The 24,312-nt window shown below is 32.3% G+C and overlaps 4 protein-coding genes across 21 annotated transcripts in view; 2 read left to right on the forward strand and 2 right to left on the reverse strand.

The window, feature by feature from the left end:
• The window catches only part of LOC122567671 (synaptosomal-associated protein 25), a 28,729-nt gene extending 23,411 nt beyond the window's left edge, over positions 1 to 5,318 (reverse strand). For 2 of the 9 annotated variants that reach the window (XM_043726490.1, XM_043726481.1), the window contains exon 1: positions 3,762 to 3,978. The gene's annotated coding sequence lies outside the window, so the exon portion shown is untranslated. Of the gene's footprint in view, positions 1 to 227; positions 368 to 3,761; positions 3,980 to 5,161 lie in introns of those variants that run through there. The other 7 variants (XM_043726479.1, XM_043726480.1, XM_043726484.1 and 4 more) reach the window with 6 other exon arrangements.
• A 778-nt stretch (positions 5,319 to 6,096) lies between these two features.
• LOC122567670 lies at positions 6,097 to 9,455 on the forward strand. Its single transcript, XM_043726478.1, has 3 exons — positions 6,097 to 6,543; positions 6,662 to 8,966; positions 9,037 to 9,455. Exons 1-3 carry the CDS (start codon positions 6,343 to 6,345, stop codon positions 9,183 to 9,185), a joined length of 2,655 nt encoding a protein of 884 aa, XP_043582413.1. The 5' UTR covers positions 6,097 to 6,342; the 3' UTR covers positions 9,186 to 9,455.
• A 254-nt stretch (positions 9,456 to 9,709) lies between these two features.
• On the reverse strand, positions 9,710 to 16,093 carry LOC122567669 (pre-mRNA-processing factor 39). 2 transcript variants are annotated; one of them, XM_043726477.1, is made up of 14 exons: positions 15,939 to 16,093; positions 15,592 to 15,716; positions 15,261 to 15,494; positions 14,935 to 15,175; positions 14,708 to 14,835; positions 14,423 to 14,600; positions 14,084 to 14,334; positions 13,882 to 14,007; positions 12,955 to 13,103; positions 12,473 to 12,878; positions 12,243 to 12,407; positions 11,776 to 12,162; positions 11,396 to 11,682; positions 9,710 to 11,314 (listed from the first exon to the last, which is right to left on the reverse strand). In XM_043726477.1, exons 1-14 carry the CDS (start codon positions 15,985 to 15,987, stop codon positions 11,017 to 11,019), a joined length of 3,024 nt encoding a protein of 1,007 aa, XP_043582412.1. In that variant the 5' UTR covers positions 15,988 to 16,093; the 3' UTR covers positions 9,710 to 11,016. The 2 variants fall into 2 exon arrangements, with proteins under 2 accessions (XP_043582412.1, XP_043582411.1); XM_043726476.1 differs by having other exon boundaries at positions 14,708 to 15,175.
• Positions 16,094 to 16,495: 402 nt separating this feature from the next.
• Positions 16,496 to 24,305, forward strand: LOC122567412 (spastin). 9 transcript variants are annotated; one of them, XR_006316764.1, is made up of 9 exons: positions 16,496 to 17,608; positions 17,691 to 17,861; positions 18,399 to 18,659; positions 19,516 to 19,868; positions 19,963 to 20,294; positions 20,365 to 20,675; positions 20,846 to 20,997; positions 21,682 to 21,872; positions 21,958 to 24,305. XR_006316764.1 is itself a non-coding variant. In XM_043725870.1 (9 exons), exons 2-9 carry the CDS (start codon positions 17,062 to 17,064, stop codon positions 21,703 to 21,705), a joined length of 2,151 nt encoding a protein of 716 aa, XP_043581805.1. In that variant the 5' UTR covers positions 16,496 to 17,009; positions 17,059 to 17,061; the 3' UTR covers positions 21,706 to 24,305. The 9 variants fall into 9 exon arrangements, 7 of the variants coding, with proteins under 7 accessions (XP_043581805.1, XP_043581806.1, XP_043581807.1 ...); XM_043725870.1 differs by having other exon boundaries at positions 16,496 to 17,009; positions 17,059 to 17,608; positions 21,682 to 24,305; XM_043725876.1 differs by having other exon boundaries at positions 16,563 to 16,589; positions 17,359 to 17,608; positions 21,682 to 24,305.
• The last annotated feature ends 7 nt before the right edge of the window (positions 24,306 to 24,312 follow it).

Here is a 24,312-nt window from a genome sequence, read left to right on the forward strand (position 1 = left end):
CGAACACGGCTCCATAAATATAATCGAGTTACCCAGTGGCTTAATTAAATCCGGGTAATTGCAAAATATCAGTAACGAAATTAAGGTCTGTTTTCTATCGAACGATTGTCAATTACTTTAGTTTACGTCACGTGTACATGCTGGACCGAGAAACACAAATACTCAGCAGATGTACGCATGCATTTTTAAGAGAGAATGAGAGAACAGAATAAACAAGAGTTACGTACTTTCGAAAAGAAGAACCACAAAATATGCTAACGAACAGTCGATAAAGACGATACAAGACGAGCAAGGTCAAAGATCAACAAAGTTTTGCAATTCTCTCGCAGGCGTAACACTGGAATGAGTCGATTCAGCGTGTGGAGAATCTGCGATTGTGAAATTTTACGCAGATATTTGGCAAAAGCAGCCAACCAGTCAATAGTCGTGAATGCATGTATACGCGTTTACGTGGTGGAATTACGTGTGTGCCGGTGCTCCTATGAAAATCAATACCCGACGACCGACCGACCGACCGACCGACCGACCCACCGACCGAATCGCGCGCAGACGCACACGACCGCGCCTTCTCCACGCCGTGCTTCGTGCTTCCTGTCTCTCTAACCCTCCTATAACCAACCCCTTTTGCAAGCTCTTCTCCACGCGCACCTACCACCTGGACGACCACCCACCAGTTCTTCAATCCAAAGCACCACCACGAGAACCGATCAGCTGAGCTCTACGATGTATGTATGTGGGTTGCTCTGAGAAACATCGAAAGCATGTTTTCAAATATCGATGCATCCACCTTAACAAGCTTCCATAAATAAGAGTCTTTTTTATACCCTACGATATTTCGACAGCCTTCCAAACGATCTCCCTGCTGTCGTAAATAACGCTTTCAACGGTTAGGGGAAAGTTTCGTCATGTGCATCGAAGCTTTGTCAAAGGTTACGGTAACTAAGTGCGTCAGTATAACTTTCTTTAAAGTTCTTTGTTAAATTTCTATCTGAAAGAAGTAAGTGTTGAATCAGAATATTGGGTTTCCGGGCTAAAGGTTCTTGAACAATTGATGCAAAGGTATTATTCGAAAATAAATCTTCCTCGTCTATTTTGAGCCGATCCATTCAGGGAAGATTCCTATTGAGAGGAAGACTCGCGTAGAATTCAAAGCGCGCGGAACACCTTATTAATGCATTAAGACAGCGCGAGAGCCTGGTAATTGGCACTTGTAAATTTAATTACCGACAAATGACTTGTAACAGAGACATGAATAGCAGCTAAGACAGAGAAGAGAATATGGAAAGATATCAACGATGTAATACATATTCCTATGTAATCTCTGGGAAATTAGTTCACACGTATAATAAACCGTGCGTGATAAAATTACGGCGACCCCTGTGGTCGATGATTTCGTACGTATGTAGCAGAAATTATGGCGTGATCAATTGACTGAAGCTGTCCTTGCCCTCGAGACGAAGTTGGCTCGTTTCCAGGGCGAAAGGTATCGCGTCGCTTCTCCTGGTCACGGTACACCTCGCCAAGATCACGGACGACCAGTCAGACCTGGAGGACGCTGCTTGTATACCCTCTCAAATTGCAAACAAACAGATATTGGTGTTCGATAAAACAAAAATGAAGAGCATTCGAAGGAAATCCTGTTCAGAAATCAATACCGACCTCCGAGGAAATGTTATCGAGCTACGTAGGTACATTCAGAAACCGTACCAATACCAACGACACCCTTGAACGTCGTTTCAGAACAGATTCTTTCATGCATGACAAGATATGAATCCCAAACGGAATCTTTGATTAAAACGTTTCGAATACGAAGGCTATCGAGTTGATCGGTATATTCTCATTCGCATTCTTCAGATAAGTATTGCTTAACTTATTGACAGCACGACGAATAGCTATTCGTTAAGCGGTTTCAAATCATCGGATAAAGGTTTAAAATAGAAAATTACGAGACAATAGACAGAAACATTGCCTCGTGGTTGCGATTCGTTGCAACTTATGTCGTAACTCCAGATTTGCCTTCAAAGCGTACCAAGAGGACAAACTTCATATTCTTGAGAGATATTTGGTCGTGAAAGTCATACTCAGAATAATGATGATCTCTAGTGATCACGTGGAAGGATGGACACACATGTAGATGCGCTTTGTAGGAAATGTCGATCGCGCAGCGCAACGTGCCGGATGCCGGTAAGATAATGCGGCCATGTCATGACGCGTACTTCAATCTGCAAGCCTGCAGGTATATACATACATACATAATACAGGTTGCTTGCGTATTGCACGAATGTCTTGACACGCGCCTTCCTGTTTAGAGTGGTTCGAGGTCTAACGTTCTTCGAACGTGAAACGTAGTCAATGTGTAATGAAAACGTTCTCTATGTTGACAGGAAGTATTGAGGAAGTCATATCGAATGGATGATGCTGGTGGGAAAACAATAGATGAATTAATTCCGAGAGTGACGAATCAGAATGCTTCGTCGGAAAAGAATATGAATTTTTACGTAGATATACAAAATACAGTGGCTCGATATAAATGCACTTGAAGCTTGAATGTTAAAGTTCGAGCTACTCGGATGGATGTTTTAATTTTTACCTACCATCACAGGTAATATTAATATATAAATTCCAATATACGGGGCGTTATTCACATTATGAAACTTTAATGAAAAATCAAGAGGTTCTGAATAAAAAGTAATGGCGATGGCGATTAGGTAGATGAGGAAATAGATATTTCAGTGCATTTCCGCATCTGATTACTCAAATATGCACCATTATAATTACATAGTCCCATCTTACGTCAAAGAATAAATATAAAATACAAGTATTCTGACGTCATACATACTCCCCCGTTCTTCTCGCACACACGCGCACGAAGTGACGTGTAAGTATATGTGTGCGTGCGCGCGCCAGCGCCCTCTTATCATACACACACAAACTCAGATGTTTTTCATCAATGACGCTCAGCTGTTAACGCCGGTAGAAAAAGTGCTAAGAGCTTACTTGGTCGAAAATGCTTGTCATTTTTCGATGAATACGAATTTCTACAGTCAAATCGAATAATAGAAAATATTAATTTATAAAGTTTTACGTACGCATTAAGTAGACCGCGCATACGTATGACATTAAGAAATCAATAAATAAAATAGCCGGTTAGAGACTATAATGTTAATGCAACGTTATCCCTCTTTCTCGAAATAAATATAAATATTACAATGAAATGAATGTTAAATTTTCTCTTGAACAAATTCGCTTTTACGTCATGAAGTGCATTCCTCGAAAGATGAAATGCAACACAAGCACGAAAACCTCCTCTGCAACTCACGCTTTAAATGTTAAACTTATCTTGTTTCTTGAAAGCAATAAATCCACGATAAAATCTAATTAACCTGTAATACTAAGTAAATCTTTAATGACGTCTGCCTGGTTTCCGATTTTCTCTTTGCACAAGAAATTCAAAGCTATTTGAAATACTCTCATCTATATGATAAATGTGAATCGTGGTGAGCAGTGGTTTAAAGTCATCATTTCCATTGATGACTGTCTCTCTACGTTGGTGTGCCACGAAAAGAAAATTTCTAGGTCAAATACATTACTTATAGAATTCGAATGTCATACAAATGATATAAATTTGTGAAATGGAATGCAAGATAATAATCATTAAGGTTAATTGAAATGACAGAATGCCCTACTGTATCAATGCGTGGTAACGTAAGATACAAAGGAAAAAAATATACAGTATCACCGGTCTAGCTATTATTACTAACCGTACTCGTCAATAAAGTTGTCTTCGATGGGTGTTTCCGCCGGTAGTGAACTCTACAATTGGCTTGTTTGAAGAAGAATCGGGAATACAAAATTTCCTGATGATCACTGACACTTTTTTCTATAAAAGTGTAAAAAAACCGGTAGAATCCTGAGAAAAATTCACGAAGCTACGTCCTCTCCGACTGAAAGATTAGTACTCACAATCAGCTACTGAGCAACGAGCAGTCGCAGAGTTTCAGAACAGCGCTTGCCTTGTAGTGGGGGTAAAATGTCGTCGACGAAGAAAAGCACCAATAGGAAAACCGGATTATAAAGCTGCAAACTCCAGGCGCGGGAATACTTATTTTATATTGAAATATATACTTTTTCATAACAGATTTTACATAATATACTATTTGTTTCTTCTAATGACTAATTATAGCTCTTAACGAATGTTAATTAAAAACAATTACATGATGATTGCGATGTAAATACGATACTCATATGGTTTGAGAACCACTGATTCATTATGCCGATTTTCAAATATAATATCGTGATAGTATTAAGGAAACAACTTTCGAGTTACAATGTATATCGAAAATATATATAATGAATCATGTGTCATACATAATTCAGTATATGGATTGATGAAAGAAATATAGAAACACATAATGTTATGAAAATAATATACATAAATGTATATATGTATGTATATACTACAAGCAAATGTGCTAATGAAAAAAAGTTAATTCATCGAAATAAGTTGAAATTCTATTTATAACATGTATAAATCTATTTTCATTTCATAATTATAATAATTTTCAAATATCTCTCAATAAGTTTTCAGTAATTCTATAGTAAGAATGTATCATCACCTCATCATCATCAAAATTATCCACTATAATTAAAGGTTAAACATTGGTCAATATCTTAAAAAATGCAAATTGTTAAGTGATAATTTTTTTTTAAAAGGCAGTTGCTTAGACAGTATTTAGATGTATATCTGCAACTATGTTTTTCATTTTATCTATTTTATCTAATATAATGTTCTCTGAAAAAATTGAAAAATAAGTGAGTAATTAATTGACAGAAATAATGTTGTGCAAAAATGCAAAAGATATGAGTGAAGATCCAAATATGTAACTATGTACTACAATCGAATGAATATGCATTACTGTATTACAAAATAAGGTATCGAAGTAGAAAGAAAAAATTTTTGGAGTAAGAAAACCAAAATTCGTTATAAAATTCCAAATTCAATAAAGCTAGTAACACAAGTTACGTATTTTAACGTGAGTTAAACGATAGCTAGAGTAAAGTAGAAAATCGATATAACTTCACTGCAATGTAGTACTTCGTTAGTTTCTACCTATATAACTTTCGTCTAAAGTGTATTGAAATAAGTAGTATATTTGCTCACCAATGATAATCAAGGACTTATCATATGCCACGAATGAACTATCCTGTAATTCGGTTAACGTCTTGTCTTTCCGAGAACACTGCAGCAATCACTGGTAATCACATCGATACAGTGAAACAGCTGCTGCTTTTTTGACAACCGGAACTTGAAAATGGTTAACATCAGTTTTTAAAATGGCGCGAAAACTTGAACGTAGAAATATACAACCAATTTTCAAATAATATGGAGAAATATTTCCAAGATGTTTTATTTAGTGCATATCATACCTAAAATTTTATGATAAAGTGTGTGTGTCACATAACTTTTATTTAAACATGAAAAAATATCGTGTCAAATTAACAAACATAAGCAACTATTGACCTTATCATCTCAATATTTTATACAGACATTACAAAATATTTGTAATACTTTGCACTATTCATCCTGCACTACACAAAACTGAGTCTGACTGATACTGCATCATGAATATTTCATACTGAATTATATATCCAGATTCTAAACTTTCAAATATAATTATAAATTGTTAAATTTTATTCTAAATTATTCAATGCTATGAACACTTTTTAGTTTCTTCTCATTATCCACATATTTATTGCTATATACACGTTATCATGAATATTTTGATTTTGAAATTCTAATCTGTATACTTTATATATTAAATTACTAAATATTTTCAGTTAGAAATACAAAACAACAAAATATTTAAATTTTACAATCACATGAAATTATTGTTAATATTACATTATAATGTTAATTACAAGAATTAATAGAATATCAGTTAGTTGCATATTAAATTATAAGGTTTATCTTATCTTTGGTGCAATAAAAATGCTTCGGGAAAGATATATATAATAAGTTCACAGTCGAAGAGAAAAATCCATGTTTTTTACCGTAAACGATTACGAGTACCAGCCAGTACATACTTTTTAATTTGTCATTTCTATTTATATTGTACAAGTTACTTTATTTATCGTTCTTTTTGAAATCTGTTATTTTCGCTTATGTCACATAAATATTTATATAAAAAGTAGAACGATCAAAATCAAAGTTTCCATTTAGCGATCGGAAGTTTTAAGAATTGATTATCATTCTTAATTCAGTAATATAAAGGAATTTAAAACCTCAACCAAAGAGTCAATTGCGTCAGTTGGAGGTCAACATCGTGCAGTGTATGCAGTAAGATGGCAGGCTTACTGCTGCGTGTAACGCGCATTTTATTTCTATTTGTCTTTAATTCAATCCTTGTATATTCTGGTCCCGCGAACAAACCAGTACAAAATGTCCCGGAGCCTTTAATTCAAAGTGCCTTGAATTCATTGAATCAGGATTCTCCGACGCATCATACATATAAGGGCGGTAACCTGATTAGCGCGCAAAAATTGGTATGTTTTCTATAAATTTTTTAAAAATCAAATATTGATTATATAATAATCGAAATGTTTTAATTATTTGCCTGTACTAGCTTAGATTTAAAATATTGTTTAATTTTTTAACCTTCAGGAAGAATCTCCATATGTAATATACAGACTGACATTTGACTTAACTCCTACTTGCAAAGAAGCATTAGAACCTTGTCCTCGAGAAGCATGTACTGTGGAAGTGAAACAACACGAACTTGGACATATAAATGTTTTAAGAGAATCTATACAATGCATGTATTTGTATCCTCAATCAGTACAGGATGATCCATTGCAACTACAAGAAAATAATCAGGACCAGGATCATGTTATTGAAAATTTAGACAAGCAAATTATTAACAATCAAAGTGTTGAGCTAGATCATGAAATTCAAAAGAATGGAGATCATAATGAGAGACCATTCATAGCAATGAGAGCTTCTAGTCCTAATTATTGTCCAGGATGTCCATATGAGTTAAATCCAAATTTGCCTGGATTTGTTGCTTTTGGAGAACAAGTAGTGAAATCAATGGATGAATTGATACAAAATGATTTCAAGCATAAAGTAATTGATATTGTCAAAGTAACTCGTGTTGTTCCACCTTCATCTAATATTATACAATATCAAATTTTATTACGTATAGGAGAATCTGACTGCTTGAAAAATGCAATAGAGCAATTAGAATGCTCTATACAGTCAAATCTTCCTGTCAAGGTATGTTTGGTAACATTCAAAGAACAACCTTGGCAGCAATCTAGCCGTAAAATAGTAAAGAATAACTGCACTATGGTTGCTAATGAAGAGATTAAAGAGAATGTCAATTCTTATTCAACATTAAACAGCGAATCACTTGTAACACCAACACCTAACAAAGCAAAAACAAATGATGAAAAATGGGAAGTTCTAGAAAATTTAAAAGATGTTCTGGATAATTATACTTATATCACGACTGAAAAATCAGAAGAATCAGAACAATCAGAAGTGACAGAACATCCTATTCTAAAAATTTCCATAAACAGAAGTGATGATGATATTAAACCTCAAGGGTTTGAAGATAAGGTAAAAGAATTTGGTGAATTTTTGAAAGATTTTGATTTGCCTACAAGACAAACTCAATCGGATCCAGAAATAAACAGAGAGGAAGTTAAAGAAGAAATCATTTATCCAAGAAAGGTAGACTCTATAATTAATAAATCACACACAATGTATAGAAAGAAAAGGTCAAGTCTTGTAGGCGCACCTTCTAATGTAAATGTCAATGATCCTACCATCAAAGAACTTGCAGATAAGGGTCTTACGAAATTTTCAGAAAATTCTGAAGGTTCAAATGAACCTATGATAGTAGAAATTGTTGACGCCTCAAAACAAGTAGTATCTGGATTGTTATATAAAATAAGGGTCAAATTGGGTACAAGCAACTGTCCAAAAGGTACAAAAGATGGTTGTCAATTGAAAGAAGGAACTGAAATTAAAGAATGTTTGTTTACTATATGGTCTCAAGTATGGTTAGATAAAGGATCTCCAAATATTACTATCAATTGTGATTCAAATAAACGCCGAAAGCGATCTTTACGAGGTAGTCGATATAATCAAAAAATGTTAAAGCTAGCTGGAGAAATAAAAGATGAGACATTATTCGAAGCTTTTATCAAGAAATTTGGAAAAACATACAATACAGCCGATGAGAAACTAGATCGTTTTAAAATATTTAAACAAAATCTAAAAATTATTAAAGAACTACAGACGTTTGAACGAGGAACAGCTGAATATGGTGTTACAATGTTTGCAGATCTCACGCCTAAAGAATTTAAAGCTCGTTATTTAGGTCTTCGTCCCGAACTAAAACACGAAAACGAAATACCTCTTCCTGAAGCTGAAATACCAGATGTTTCTTTACCACTTAAATTCGACTGGCGCGATCACAATGTAGTTACACCTGTGAAAGATCAAGGCCAATGTGGATCATGCTGGGCGTTTTCTGTAACTGGAAACGTGGAAGGACAATACGCAATTAAACATAATCAATTGTTATCTTTATCAGAACAGGAATTAGTAGATTGTGATTCTTTAGATGAAGGATGCAATGGAGGAGATATGGGAAATGCTTATAAAGCTATAGAAAGATTAGGAGGTCTTGAATTGGAATCAGATTATCCTTATGATGCTAAAGATGAAAAATGCCACTTCCTTCAAAATAAGACTAAGGTACAAGTTGTCAGTGCTGTAAATATTACATCGGATGAAAAGAGAATGGCACAATGGCTAGTTAAAAACGGCCCAATTTCTGTTGGAATTAATGCCAATGCCATGCAATTTTATTTTGGAGGAGTTTCACACCCACTTAACTTCTTATGCAATCCTAAAAATTTAGATCATGGCGTTTTAATTGTGGGATATGGCATTAGCAGTACGTACATTTTTATATATCTTTTAAATATATTAATTTTTACACATTTTTGTATAAGATCTTTTTCCAGAATATCCTCTTTTCCATAAAGAATTACCATATTGGATAATAAAGAATAGTTGGGGCCCACGATGGGGCGAGCGTGGTTATTACAGAGTTTATAGAGGAGATGGTACCTGTGGAGTTAACACAATGGCTACAAGTGCTGTAGTTGCATAACGAATATATTTAAGAAATTAATGCCTTTAATAATAATATTCAACTTCTTCGAAAAAGATTATATTTTTTTTTACTAATGCAATATGAATGTTAATTGCTTGTATTTTAAAAAGTTTCTTATAACATGTTTTATTGATTATCATAGGCATTTTGTTTCGTAAGTAAAACTGCATTCTCACAATAAATACTCTAAGGAAATAAAGTTTTCGCAATTATAATTGTTTGGAATCGTAATAACGTTTTCATAATAAAAAACATATTTGTTATAAATATTCATATTTTCGTCTTAATATCCGACATTTCCTTATAATTTAATAATTTGCATAAGTAATCTTCATAACGGCAACCTCCGAATATCGAAAATTTATTAAAAGTAATGGTTAATTTAGTAGCAAATGAATTGAAACGTTCAATTCAGAACGTAATTAAAAATTATATTTCTCTTATTTGTCAGTCATAAATATATTTCGTTGAAATTCTAAATTAATGCAAGCAATACACTGTTATTATTAGAAGTATTCATATACTTTTCCAATTTCATTTATTAGAAATTATAAAATTTCACATACGGAAAAAGATGTCTTCTACACATTCAATGCAAAAGGATTTCTGTGATCTCTATATTCTGTATTGAAAAAGATTGGAAACAATTTTTTCACTTGGTTTTTCTTAAAAAATGGCTAGAATACAAGTCAGATTGTTGAAAAATATACATAATAACCCCTTGCGGACTACCGCCGCATATACGCATTACAACAATGCAAAACAACTGATTTTGAACCAAAAGACTCATATGTGTGTAATTTTATTTATCCTGTGGTGAATCTGTGCATGTATATATGTCTAAAATTTAACATTTATGAACGAAAAGCGCGTCTAAGCAGAAATGTGCGCTAGCAATTTTAAATGACTATCGCGGCAGCAGCTCGATCCCACGGTACGGTTAAATTCGAATCATCCCGTCCGCAAAGGGTTAATATATGTGACATCTATGCAGATTCACGACAAAATTCGGATTCTAGTTACAAATACGAAATTATAACATATGCACATTGAAACATGAAAACAGGATTCCAACCATAATTTCTATAACTGAATATGTTGTAGAAACATAGTCTGTTCTTTAATTTATTATTTATCAAAATGTACTGACAAATGTTAACAATATTTATTCCGTGAATATCCCAAAGTGCGCTTACGTAACATTTATAAAATATTCAAATATCTATCTTTCCATTTACATGTATATCTTAATTTTATTAAGCGATACGTTCAACGCACATCAGCAAAAAAAATCTATAATATTATAAACTAAGTACGCGAAAAAAATACTTATTACAATGTATAGGTAACGTTTATGAACTGCTGCTTTTCTGTTGAAAAAATAACATAATGTCACGGAATAAAATTAAACTCATAATATTGCATTATACAAATTCAATGCAGATAGTGTAGTTGGGAATTATTTCACATAATGTATTTTGTGTTTATACTGTATGGCAATCTTTATCAACTACCTGTATCATGTTATGTTTGTAATAATATATTCAACATCAGTTGAAAGTTCTTTAGTATTTCCTGTACTTTTGCGTACAATTTTCTGTGCTATTATTTAAAATATATTAAGAAAGAATTTCATGCAAAGAATTGTTGAAAGAAGCATCAGTACGACATTTATTATTATTATTCGTGTCAGGTTACTGATGTGTCATTGGAACTTGAAAGAATTTTCTTTTTTTATCTCATCCTTAGATGAAAAAATAATTATAAAATGTACAGTAGATACAACAATGCAATGAAAGCTGATACAAGACAAATTTTGTATTATCCTCTAATAGTAATTGTAAGATCCCCATTGATTGTATGGTCCATATGCTTGTGGCCCTCCTTGTCCATATTGCCAATTCTGATAATTGGCATAGTTGGGATCGGAAGGAGGTGGGTACTGTTGATAACCCTGTTGATATCCGCCTTGACCACCATATTGACCACTTTGAAATTGTTGTTGTGACTGATATGGTCCACTTGGGCCGCTGCTGTATTGGTATGATGACTGCGAACTTACAGAAGGCGGAGGTGGTACATTAGATTGATCTCCAGTTTTAACTTTCTTTGGAGGAGAAGTATCTCTGCAGAACATAGAATTGAAATTATTTAATACATTTAATTGAGGATAGTTTAAGCATCTTTTTTATAAAAATAATACTTACGTTTTTGTGTCGTCATTCTTCGTCTTTTTCCGTTCCTTTGCTTGCTTAATACATTTTTGAAATTGCTCATGCGCTTTTAACACTTGTCGAATATCCGGACTAAAATCTTCGAGAAATTCTACTTTACGTTGTGCAAAAAGTACTCTTTGTTCAAGATCCGCGTGTTCTCGTTCTATAAACATATCCATATATCCTACAATTTCTTGAGTATCAACAGGAGTTCTTTGCATTCCCAAATCAATCAATTGTAAATAAAGCCTTGGATTATCTTTATCTTTTTCCGTTGCCTAAAAATGTATAATTTACATAATGCATAAAATGTAGTCATATGAGAAAAAACAAATTTGTAAAATGTATTTCAAAAATTCACATGAACATACCTTCAATAATACTTTGATTGCTTTATCCACATCACTCTTTACTTTACACAAAAATCGTGCATATTTTACTACAATATTATTCGCAATGGTTCTATTCTTACTATTGCTAATATAATTTTCATACAATGTACAAGCTTTATCTAAATCTCCTCTTCTACGCTCCAAATTTATTCTTCGATATGCCACTTGTAACATGTTTGGTATTACATTATCAATATTTTCCAATATATTTGCTGCCTTCTCAAAATTGCCCTGACCCTCTTCAAATGTTGCCCATTGTAGATGTAAATTTGGTTTCTTCGGGTGATGCACCATACAAGCTCTCGTATATACATCTCTAATTTTTTCCACATTATCACCTTTCAAGGATTCCAGATAACGAACGAACTATGAAGAAATTAAAAAAAAAATTTAAAGCATTCAATGTAGAGATCTTTTTCAATTAGAGAAAAATAAATAAAACTTACTCTCATCCAGAATTCATCATATAAAGCACACGCTATTAAACATCTTTCAAATAAGATGATTATCCGATTCTGATCTTTTTGTTCAATTTCAAAGTCTAAATATTCTTTCCAATTTTTTAATTGACATCGTTCTAAAGGTTTAACGTGGAAATACGGCCTCTTAATCTGTGAATGGAAATTAAATATTAAGTAATAAATATTACACTAAATTATATAATATGCATACTTACACCTTCTTCATATGACCATCTTGCAGCAACTGCATTAATATTAGCTTTGTGCATTTTACGTCTACTACTAATGATTTTTTCTCTAATAGCACGGGTCTCCTCATCAGTTGGTGGAAGTTCATGTGGCGGCGGTTCTTCTCCAGGTGGTGCATCATCTGCTGCTGAAGTAGAAGTACTGTCATCCGACTTCAAAAGTGCTTTTACTTCAGCACGCAATGCAAGAAAATCGTCAACATTTAAAATACGATTGGGTAAGTTTGAAGAGACAAACTCTTGAAATGCATCGAAATGAGAAATATAACCAAGTGTTGGAGTACATAATAGGCGATCATATAATGCTGTTACTCTGCTTAGACGTTTGCCCTCCAATTCCCACTTTATATAGCTTTCCCAAAGACGATCAGATCTTAGCAAAAAAGAATACTATAAGTGTCCAAGTATGACTAGATAAGCATATATATAAAATAGAAACCAATTCATACCTGAATTCAAGACCACATGCCTCAATAGCTCTTTCGTATTGTTCTCGTAGTTTTTCTTCATCTTTTTCATAGACGGTTTTGCAGTGATTGATGTAATGAAGCCAAAGGTCGACACTGAGCGAAATGGCTTTCAAACCTTGGTCGAATACCTGTAGTAATGGTTTGCAATCACACTTAGAACGATTTACAAATGATTGGGCTGGTGGTGGGTAAACTTATACCTATTTCTTTTTTGTTTTTTGTTTTTTTTTTTAGCTTTCGATAAGCATTACAGTTTTTTAGCAACGTATACTCACATATCATACGCGTACTGTAAATAAAGAGATTTAATTAACACAGAGATTGCAGAGCATTGTGCATTCACCTTAAAGTCAAGGAGTGTTCCGATCTGGGTGCCTCTGTGTCTTCCGCCACTTTTTCTTGCTCCCTCTCTGGCATGTTCACGTCCTAAGTCTTTGTTTCTGACTTTGATTTAACACCCAACCCAATCTTACTTACATTAAGTAAGGTACCGCATCTTATGCTTAAGTTACAATACTTTCTGTAGTAAGCTATGTGTACAAATGCTTACAGTAAATATTACACACAATTTCTTGCACGATAATATCGCAAATTGAAACAACTAGCCTTCGCTTGACTTACGTATCATATGTAGAATATTGATATAACGGTATAAGTAAAACATTAATATACGCAATAATATTGTAGATATCGCAGAATAATTAAGTAACTAGCTATTTGGTAAACGGAGAGAGTCGTATAGGTGCCGCAAGACGTGCTAGGCTGTTGGAAGGGAAAACCATATTTACGTGCGTGCACACTGCCCACGCGTCTTCCTAACTCGAGCTATTTTCATTAGATTGCGTTAATTAAATGATATCATAATGAGAAATAGACCTAATAGATATGGTAAACGAATTGACTCACCCTTTGGACATTTTCGGGGTTGCCTTTCTTCTTCTCGTAATCTGCAAACTTTCTCCAGTAACCGTAGCAATATGGATAACGCTCCAAAAATTTCGTATAAGCCTCGCGTGCAGCTTCAGCATCATTCTGTATGACAAGCAAGTATTATGGATGATTTTGATATAATTTTGACAATATATATGTTTTTTGCTTTTCGAATTACCTCTTGATCGACGTACTGAAGAAGATATGTCCATCCCGTGAAATCTGATGGATCTTCATTAACGGCTTTCCAGTATTTTTCTAATTCCGGTAAGGTCTTTTTCTTTGGTGATGCTGGTTTAGTTTCTTGTTTATTGTCCCCTGGATCTGCTTCCGTTGAAAGTGCAACTTTTTTTGCTGGAGTTTCATCATTATTTTCAGACGTTGGTGAACTAGGATCATACTCTCCTTCTGCATTTAACTTACGTTTATCTGTAAAAGCAAACGTCGCACAAGATAAAAAGAATTAAGTACAAAATAAAAAAGTTTGTTAAGTAAACATATTCTTCTTTGCACTTACTTGTTCCTTCTATTTTATTCTTCTTTTCCAGGGTTTTACTCATTACCTTTGTTCCACTTTTCTTCTTCTTTTCACTGTCTAATGGCAATTCATCTTCAGAAACTGATTCAGTTTCTCCTAAATCTGCAGGAGCTGCTGCTGGCAATTCTTCATCAGATACTGCTTCTGTTTCAGGTTCCTATATGTTAATGATAAAATATTATATACTGCAGATACACATATGTATATATACAAATAGATACAAAAAATGTGTATTTACTCTTTATCATTTTGATAACAAAATACCTTTGCTGTTGCTTCAGTAGGCAGTTCATCTTCAGATACAGCTTCTGTATCGGGTTCTGTTTTTTTAATAGCATTCTCAGGTAAACATTCCATATCACCCTCTGTTGTTTCTGCCATTTCCACCATTCCTGTCATATCATAATCAGGCACAGTTTTTTCCGTAATATTTTCTATACTTTCTGATGTTTCTTGTTGACTATCTACCTCCATAACTTCAATTCCAGTACCTTCATTTATAACAGTTTCAGATTCAATTTCCTCTGTTTCTAAGATTTCTGTTACTTGTGTTATTGTTTCTCCATCATCATTCATAACTTCTTGGAAATCTATTAATACACGTTGATTTGTTTCATCATTACTAATATCTTGCCCTTCCATATCCATTTGTTCGCGTTCATTCAACATATCAACTTTATCCATACTACTTTCTTCTATGATCATACAATCCGATACTGTATTAGAATGATCCTAAAATAAAAATAAAACATAATTCCTCCAAGATATAATTCTGGTATATATGACTTAAAAGAACAAAATATTATGTATTATTTACAATTTGAGATGCAGATGTTTCTAAATCAGGTACATTTTCTTGAACTTCTATTTGTACACTCTGATTCATATTAATTTCGTGAATAGTAGTATCACTAGAATCTTCCAATTCCAAATGTAACATAGAAGAATCTTCTTCATTATGCTGTTCAATGATAATGTCACCAAATCTTTGCACTCCATTCTCTGGAATGCTTTCCATTACAACTTCTTCTTGTAATACAGGCACCTCCTCCTGAAAAATTGCAATTAGTTACTTCTATTGAATAAAATGTCGATTACATACATTGATGATTGCTAGAACTATCTGTAGTATTATGGAATTTACGCACCTCCACTTCTTCGATCTCTTGCACTTTTTTCGGAGAACGTGTAGCTCTTGCTAGAAGTTTCTTTACAGGAGATTTTTTCGCTACCACAGTAGTTTTACGTGCACGGCTAGATCTTGTACGTCGTACTGAAAAAAATAAAAATATTTAAAAAATGCAAAATTTGAATGAAATATTTACGTTAGATGCGTGTGCGAGACGCCATTCGTTTAATGGCGGTTCGCAAGTCTTTGCTCAGCTGCCGGGTGTATTAATATTTTTGTTTCGTTTTATGTAAACGTATATAAATATAAATGAATAACAATATTATGTCATGTTGGATACAGTTTCTTTCAGAAATATCATCTTACCGGGTTCATTTAAAGTGATCTCACTTTCATCACCACTTGCGGACGACATTTTGCCTTGATACAATCTCTGGAATGTAAAACGCAGAACTGATGAAGAAAATGGCGGCAGAATACTAAGAGAGGCCCTCTCTCAAAAACTTGTGAACTAATATGATACAAATGATAAACTGACAAACCATTTTATCACCAATCAATAATAAATTGTACCGGGAAATATAAGAAAACATGTATGTATATATATGTACATATTATAAACATTATTTTTTGTGACTTCATATGTTTAAAAATGAAAACAATTAAAGAATTAAAAAAAATGATAATTCTTTTAGTGCTACATATTTTTATTGTATATTATGAAAGTTGCATCTTAGAAGTACATATATATACAAATGCAATCATAAATATAAAAAAATCCCATTACCTATTCGCTGGGCAAAGCTTAAAATTCTTTAAAAATGAAATAACAAATGAGTAAAAATAAAATATATATATATATATATATAGAATCAAAGATTGTATGAGCAGGATTATTAAGGATATACAAATACACGCATGTGCAAGAGAATCCGATAAAGAGCGCAAGTGCATAAAGTAATCTATCTCGTGTGGAATGTAGAACACATACTAAACGAAGTAAATACAGAGGTGCATGTATGTAATACAAGATTCTCTATGTATATATTTTTGTATACACGATTTTGTAAAACAACGTTTGTTGATGTTTGTAAATCCATATTACACGTTGATGTTCCGAGTTAAACGTGAATCAAAACAAGCGATGCTGAAGAAGATCGCGGACCATTCTATTTCGTTCATGATTTATCAATCCCAAACACCACGGAATTCCGAATCTTGTCGTTCTTTTCTTTTATCTCGTTCGTCAAATCGCCAGTGAAAACAATCGTCGTCTTCAATCTGCAACTGTTTCTAGGAAGACTAAGTTGTTGAGCTTCCGAAATGTTTTTTAAGAAGATGATCTAAGACAACTTGAAAATCGTCTTTCATTTTCAACATTTAAGCAACATTGGGAATGTCAGAATGTTTAACTCAACCTGTATTTGGCGATAATAAGTGTGTATTTTGTAGCATACGATTATACGAATTCAAAAATTTGCGATAGGAAATGTCTTACAGTGATGGCGGGCGTCCAATTCGGAAGTACGGCACAAAGTCGCCGAAAAAGTTATGCGTGACGAAGAATGAAAATAGTGATAAAACAACAACAACCATTAACTGCAATAATCATCACCACAATCATTACCATCATAATCATCGCTTTCTCGACACCCCTCAGCCGTCAGTACACAAGCGTAATCTCTATATTGTTTCTTTTCCTTTGATACTGCTGTTCAATGTTCTGAGGACACTTCTTTATCAGTTATTTGTGGTATTTAAGTACTTATATACATCTACATCTCAGCTGATTCAACGAAGACAAGCTTGCAAGCAGACCTGCCAGCTAGAGATCGTAGTTGGTCAAAAGTCTAGTGAAAATTTAAATAATAATTTAAATAATACTGGACAAACTGAGAACGAGGGAATGTCGCAAGTGCCTAGAAGGCAGGTTGGTCCTGGCCCTGGAGACCCATTACTTGCAAAACAAAAACATCATCATCGTAGAGCTTTTGAATTTATTAGTAAAGCACTTAAGATTGACGAAGATAATGAAGGTATTCTTAGATATATCTAGATTGTCTGTTTTTTATAATTTGCTTCTTTTTGATATTTCATTTTCAATACTACTTTTATTAGGCCAGAAAGAAATGGCAATTGAACTTTATAAGAAGGGAATTGGAGAATTAGAAAAAGGAATAGCTATAGAATGTAATGGTGGTCGAGGAGAAGTATGGGAACATGCACAAAGACTTCATGATAAAATGCGCACTAATTTGGCAATGGCAAAGGATAGACTTGATTTTCTTGGTTTGTAAACAAATATTTTAAATACATGGCACATTTCTTAAGCTGTTCCACTCGCATTAACAAAATTATATATCACTTATTTATAAATTTCTTTTATAATTGTAAATTATTCTTAAATAAAGTTATGGTACAGCTTAAGAATAATACAATATTTATGTATTTAGCATGCTCATGTGTTAATTGTTCTATATTGTTCACGCGTATGTGTGCATCTGTGTGTATGTGTGTGTCTGTGCGAGAGTTTTATGCGTGAATGTACTCGTGCGTGTATGCATGCGCGCGTTATCCCTTTTTTTAATGGTTTCATATTTGGCACAATATGTTTTTTTCATAAGCGACGCAAATTTTTATGTACAAATTAGTAGCCAAACTTCATATAGTAGCATTCCTAACAGCCATCTGAGCATTCATTTCAAATCTAAGTACTAGTTATATAGTTTACAATTTGGACAAAAGTTAACGAAATTTATGGGTTCAAACTGTACTTAGCTATTTAGCCTACTGCAGCATGGCAGAGAATGTTTTTCCTTTTTGTAGTGAGTGTGTGTGAGCTGAAAAAACTGGATATCTGCAATGAATATCGTGCCCCTGGAAATAAAATGGACAACGAACATCCAGGAAAGAATCTGAGGGTCCGACGCAATATACACACATTACAAACAACTCGATCTTCTTTAAATACAAATCATACTAAAAACACAAACAGTACACAAACAGTGAACATAGGGCAGAATACATGTACCCAAATTCCCAAGTTAAGGCCACGTTCACCAAAAAACTATTCTGCCCATTCTGAAGGTACTGTTTGTCTGAAGTTTTGGGCTTACAATGCAGATTTTGAATGTAAATTTGATAATTGCTTCTGTAAAACTGTTGTTTCTATTCCATTGTTAACACATGCATCTATTATTAGTTTTTGATGTAATACAACAAGTAATAAATGCAAGCATGTTATATTATTTGCTATGATTAACATAGTTTTGCCACACTTTGTAATGTAATATATTTATCTAAATAAGTAATTTAAAAAGAAATAGAATTATTTATATGTAGGTATGTATGAGACTACATATATATATATATGTATATATATATGATACTATGTGCATGTGTATATATACTTTATATGAAACAATGAATTAAGAAGACAAATTAGTTTATATGCATGAATGTATGCTTCATATAAACATTTAAAGTTTTATTTGAAAAACACATTAGAATAGTCTAAAAAGTATTTGTTACATTTATATTCTAAAAAACATTTTCATATTTATTTTGTAATCTCATATTCAGTGCTCAAATATCATTTGTTCACTACTATATATGACTTTTTAACAATATAAAATATTTTATATATATGAAATATTAACAATGTAATGTATGCTCTTAATATTTTAATCATATATTACGTATGTATTATAAATGTAGTTTAATTATATCACATGCATACTAGTTTGACAAATATATTTCATTCTTTTTATATTGATTGAAATTGTTAATAATTACTTCTTTCATTGCAAAGCGTTTGTCTTGTATTTTATTCCTTGTAATAGTTCTATATAATAGAGTTAACAGAGATTCGTATTTAAAAGTACTAATAGTTTCATTTTTATGTGTTTATTATTTGGATATTATTTGTTTTATATTGTTATAGCATCTGGAAGAAAATTATCTGTTCCTGGAAAAAGAGTGGGGACAGTTATAAGCAAAAGTCAAACATTACCACGCAGCATGGGACGCTCAACACCAGTACAATCTTGTCATAGAGTTACACCTATTAAACCATCATCTACGCCACCTTCTGTAAAAAGACAATTATCAGTACCTGGAAATGGTTCACCTGTTAGGAGACCAGGAACACCAACTACATCAAACAGTAATAGAGGAACACCTACAAGAAAAGTACCTCTTTTAAAAGGTGTAGATCCGAAACTTGCACAAGTAATTTTAGATGAGATTTTAGAAGGAGGTGCAGCAGTACATTGGGAGGACATTGCTGGTCAAGAAGTCTGTAGCTATTATATCTATAAATTGTTAAATAAGGAAAAATGCATAATATAGTAGATAAACTTACAATTTTATATTCTCTTTTATAAAACAGACTGCAAAGCAAGCATTACAAGAGATAGTCATCTTGCCTTCATTAAGACCAGAATTATTTACTGGCTTACGAACACCGGCAAGAGGATTATTATTATTTGGTCCACCAGGAAATGGAAAGACATTACTTGCACGTGCTGTGGCAACCCAGTGCAATGCTACATTTTTTTCAATATCTGCTGCTAGTCTTACATCGAAATATGTTGGAGAAGGAGAAAAGCTAGTACGAGCTCTTTTTGCTATAGCGCGAGAATTACAGCCATCTGTGATCTTTGTTGACGAAGTGGATTCGTTGTTAAGCGAACGTAGAGATAATGAACATGAAGCTTCACGGTAGATCTGTTCAAGTTTTGACATTTATGTAAAATGATTAATATTTATCTAATTAACAATTATTACATAGGCGATTGAAGACGGAATTTTTAGTTGAATTTGATGGTTTGCCATGTAATCCAGAAGAAAGGGTATTAGTTATGGCTGCTACAAATAGACCTCAAGAATTGGATGAAGCTGCATTAAGGAGATTCACAAAGCGAGTATATGTTACGTTGCCAGATTTACGAACAAGAATTATGTTACTGAAGCGACTTTTAGCTAAACATAATGATCCTTTAACACCAGAAGAACTAAATGAGATGGCAGTTTTAACCCAGGGCTATTCTGGAAGCGATTTAACGGGTTTAGCAAAGGATGCAGCACTTGGCCCTATTAGAGGTAAGATAAAATATAAAGTTTCTATTACACATTTTCCATTATGCTTACTTAGACTAAATGGATACGAAAGATTTTGACCAGATAGTCTAACAAATAAATTAATCATTATTAAGTATGTATAAAAGATATATCATAAAGTTTGTAAAAAAAGATGTATTAATATTGTACAGAACTTAATCCAGATCAAGTAAAGGAATTGGACCTTAATTCCGTACGCAATATTACAATGCAAGATTTTCGTGATTCGCTTAAAAGAATTCGTAGATCAGTGTCACCTGCAAGTTTAGCAGCTTATGAAAAGTGGAGCTTCGAATATGGTGATGTAAGTCTATGATTTTTAAGAATTAGTTGATGCACAAGGCTGGAAAATAAGTTACATTAAAATATCGGCACATTCCAAAGAAAAAAAGAAGAAAGGAACTTAATGACGGAAAATACAACAAAAATGATTTTCTGCGATATTAATTATTACAGAGTGTAAATATATCAGCTTTTACATTTTCTAAGCTAATTTATAAATGACATCTATATACAAAAAGAAAATGTTATGATATTGCAAAAGGCACTCTTGCTAAGTACTGTTTTTTAAATCATATTACAGCAATAACACTGTAATATTACTAGCTTTATATTACATATATGATACATTCTATACTCCATCCAGCAATCAGGTATTATAGATTTAAGTTTATGTTGATATTACTTCATTCTTATATTACTACACTCCAAAGATGTGGATATTAAAATTCCAATGTTTGTAGTTATACTGTCTATGTAGATTTTGGTAACTTTTTATTTCATATTTTGGTAAATCATGAACATTAATTTATTATTATTTACTTTCTTGTTATACGGTTATGCGCTAATAAGTTTAGTATAAATTATTCTAATAATGCAAAGAAGAATGTAATTCTACAATTAGCAATTACAATATGCACTTTATAATAAAAAGAGTAATGTAAATACTTAATTACCATTCAAGCACAATTGATTTGAATAATGTTAGCAGGAAGACTGTATTTGCATATGAAACAGCTCACGTCCAATCAGATAATAAAACAATTACTGTAATTGGGTGTAAAGGATTAACTACTGTTATAATTATGTTATCAAATAAGCATAAAAATGAATGAATACCTTGGTTTTGCACAAGCACGTGCTAAAAGTAAAGTATGCAGATAAAATCGTTTTAGGCACGTGAGTTTTGTAAAAATAACAAATTGCATATTGTATAACATATTGGGGGAAAATATTATTCATGTTATGTTTGGTAACATTTCAGATATTCGTTTGATAATTGTTAAAATGAAATTATATAATTAAGATCTCTTAACAGGGGGTATTATGCTTATCAAAATATATATCAATTCTTGATTTGATGAGATTTCTATGAGACAACGAACTGGAATTATATATTTGAACTTCGTGAAATTAAAAATATTTATTATTTATAGGTAAATATTATCAGTAAAAAATTAATGTTATGATAAAGGTATGCTACAAAAGGAAGTTGGATATATAAAAGTTTTTGATATTCATCTACTGCTTCAAATGCTCAACTAAAAGGTGATTGTGCTTGTACGATATAATCACTGATTTAAAAACACATTTATTGCAAAACCATAATACTAAGCTTCGATACTAGTCTGATATTGTTTCAATTTGAAATTAGTTAATAAGAACCTCCTAATTTTACTCGACGTACATGTATTTGCTTATAAGAGAAGCGTGGAGTAATTATTTCTTCACCTTATAACTCGTTACAATCCTTGCTTTTCAATAATGATAATGCAACGAGTTCGAAGCTTCTCTTGTGTGATCACTAGTTAATACTGACCCATGTAGTATAGTATAATCTATGCATAGCATATTACGTAAAATGATGTTAAAAATTTCTTTTTAATCTTTGTCATGTAATGAAACAAGGATTGCCCGTTTCACTTGTTACAATTTTTAATATCAGTTACGACTGATGCACTGATAGAAAAATGGTAATAGTTGTACAAAGTATAAATTTGCACTTGCGCAAAGTTGCGCACCTCTTTATTATTGAATATACGAACATAACTGAAGTTACAAATAATGTCAAAGTTCAATTTCAGCATTATATCAATATAGATGTATTAAGTTCAATATATATTGCTGAATGCTGTATGAAATGAATTTTGATTGAAAAAATTATGAACTTGATGTTAAGTCAATGTTAAAACCATTTATGTTGCAAAAGTATAATGTGAACTGTATTGAAGTTTTGGTTATATGTAAAGTTTTTCGGCGTTAAATAATTTATGGTAAGCATAAGTAAAATATTTTTGCCCGAATTTTATCGATGATCTTGCACAACAGACTGTTATCAATATGGGTATATCTCTATTTACAACCCTGGCCTTCCATGTTAAAAACACGCTCAGCCTCAATTAAGTTATTTTGCTACTTTTATAAAAACTTGTAATAGGAAATTTCTTAAGAATATAAGCAAATAATAATGCTAATATTAATTATTGCTGCGTAAATTAAAAGTAATCAAATGTGAATTAATTATAAGAAATGTTTGTGCATGACTGCACGAATTATGTTTCCTTAATTGTAAGTTTCAACCCTCTTTTTCTCGATATTACGAAAGGATAAAAGTTATTTTGATAACCGCATAAAATCGATTTTAAGATATTTCAATCCACTTTTAATATGCACTAATATGCAATTTTACTAAAATGATAATGATGTTTGCAAAATAAGTAGTAACTGATTTGATAAAACGTAACATAAAACTTACAAAACTTATTTTTATTTCGTGAATGATGTTTTTCATAGATCTTTTTTTAATTATACTTTGATTAAATGCCAAATCTATATTTTTCAACAATATCATAAATTACGTAAAAAAATATGTAGAACAAGGTAGACAGATTATAATTGTAGATTGCAAACTAAAATTTTCGTTGAGCAACTCCTTCTTTTAATATATTATATCCTAGTTCGCTTGATGAAACAATTAACAAATACATATTTAATTAACATCTATATACTCAGTGACATCATGCAATTAAATAGTAATTTTCGAATGTAACTGAATAGTATAGTGTCACTTATTGTACAAAAATACAAGATATCCTACTTAGTATTTTGCCGCCGTGTGATCGAGATCGAGGAACGCATGTATTGTGTAATAAAGTGTACAGTACAAATTATTCTAGCGCATTTCATTTTAAAGAAGAAATGCTCGCAATTTTCACGTGAAAATTAATTACATCATTCACAGTATTACCGAATTCAGTTTTGATTAAAGTATCAAAATATTCTAACTTGACATTGCTATAATATTCACCAAAGAAATATTTTTATTTTATAGTAATAGTATAACCAGCGTAATGTTTTCCGTTTAAATCGAACATAATGACGCCCCTTTTATACAGAAGTTGTGTTTCCTTCAATAAATCGCAAACATTGTACTTAACGTTAAATTTTATTGTGTCAAAAAATCAGTCAGAATTATATCTTCTACATAAGTCATCAAGTGTTTTAAGTGCTTGACGAGATAGTTTGCAGAAAAAATATGCTCGGTTAACGTAAACAATTATTGTAAAAGTATGTCGGCTGTAAAATAAAATTACCTTGTATGTACTTAAAAAACTTATTA

The sequence above is a fragment of the Bombus pyrosoma genome, linkage group LG5 (assembly GCF_014825855.1).
Source record: "Bombus pyrosoma isolate SC7728 linkage group LG5, ASM1482585v1, whole genome shotgun sequence".
NCBI classification, from domain to species: domain Eukaryota; kingdom Metazoa; phylum Arthropoda; class Insecta; order Hymenoptera; family Apidae; genus Bombus; species Bombus pyrosoma.

Coding starts and splice junctions, on each gene's coding strand:
- LOC122567669 (XM_043726476.1), bottom strand. CDS start 15,987: ATGTCGTCCGCAAGTGGTGATGAAAGTGAGATCACTTTAAATGAACCC. Junction 13,104..13,881: donor ACCCCGAAAATGTCCAAAGG/GTGAGTCAATTC, acceptor CCATTACTACAG/GTATTCGACCAAGGTTTGAA. Junction 12,163..12,242: donor ATGATGAATTCTGGATGAGA/GTAAGTTTTATT, acceptor ATTTCTTCATAG/TTCGTTCGTTATCTGGAATC.
- LOC122567670 (XM_043726478.1), top strand. CDS start 6,343: ATGGCAGGCTTACTGCTGCGTGTAACGCGCATTTTATTTCTATTTGTC. Junction 6,544..6,661: donor TGATTAGCGCGCAAAAATTG/GTATGTTTTCTA, acceptor TTTAACCTTCAG/GAAGAATCTCCATATGTAAT. Junction 8,967..9,036: donor TGTGGGATATGGCATTAGCA/GTACGTACATTT, acceptor ATCTTTTTCCAG/AATATCCTCTTTTCCATAAA.
- LOC122567412 (XM_043725870.1), top strand. CDS start 17,062: ATGTCTTACAGTGATGGCGGGCGTCCAATTCGGAAGTACGGCACAAAG. Junction 17,609..17,690: donor GATTGACGAAGATAATGAAG/GTATTCTTAGAT, acceptor TACTTTTATTAG/GCCAGAAAGAAATGGCAATT. Junction 20,295..20,364: donor AATGAACATGAAGCTTCACG/GTAGATCTGTTC, acceptor ATTATTACATAG/GCGATTGAAGACGGAATTTT.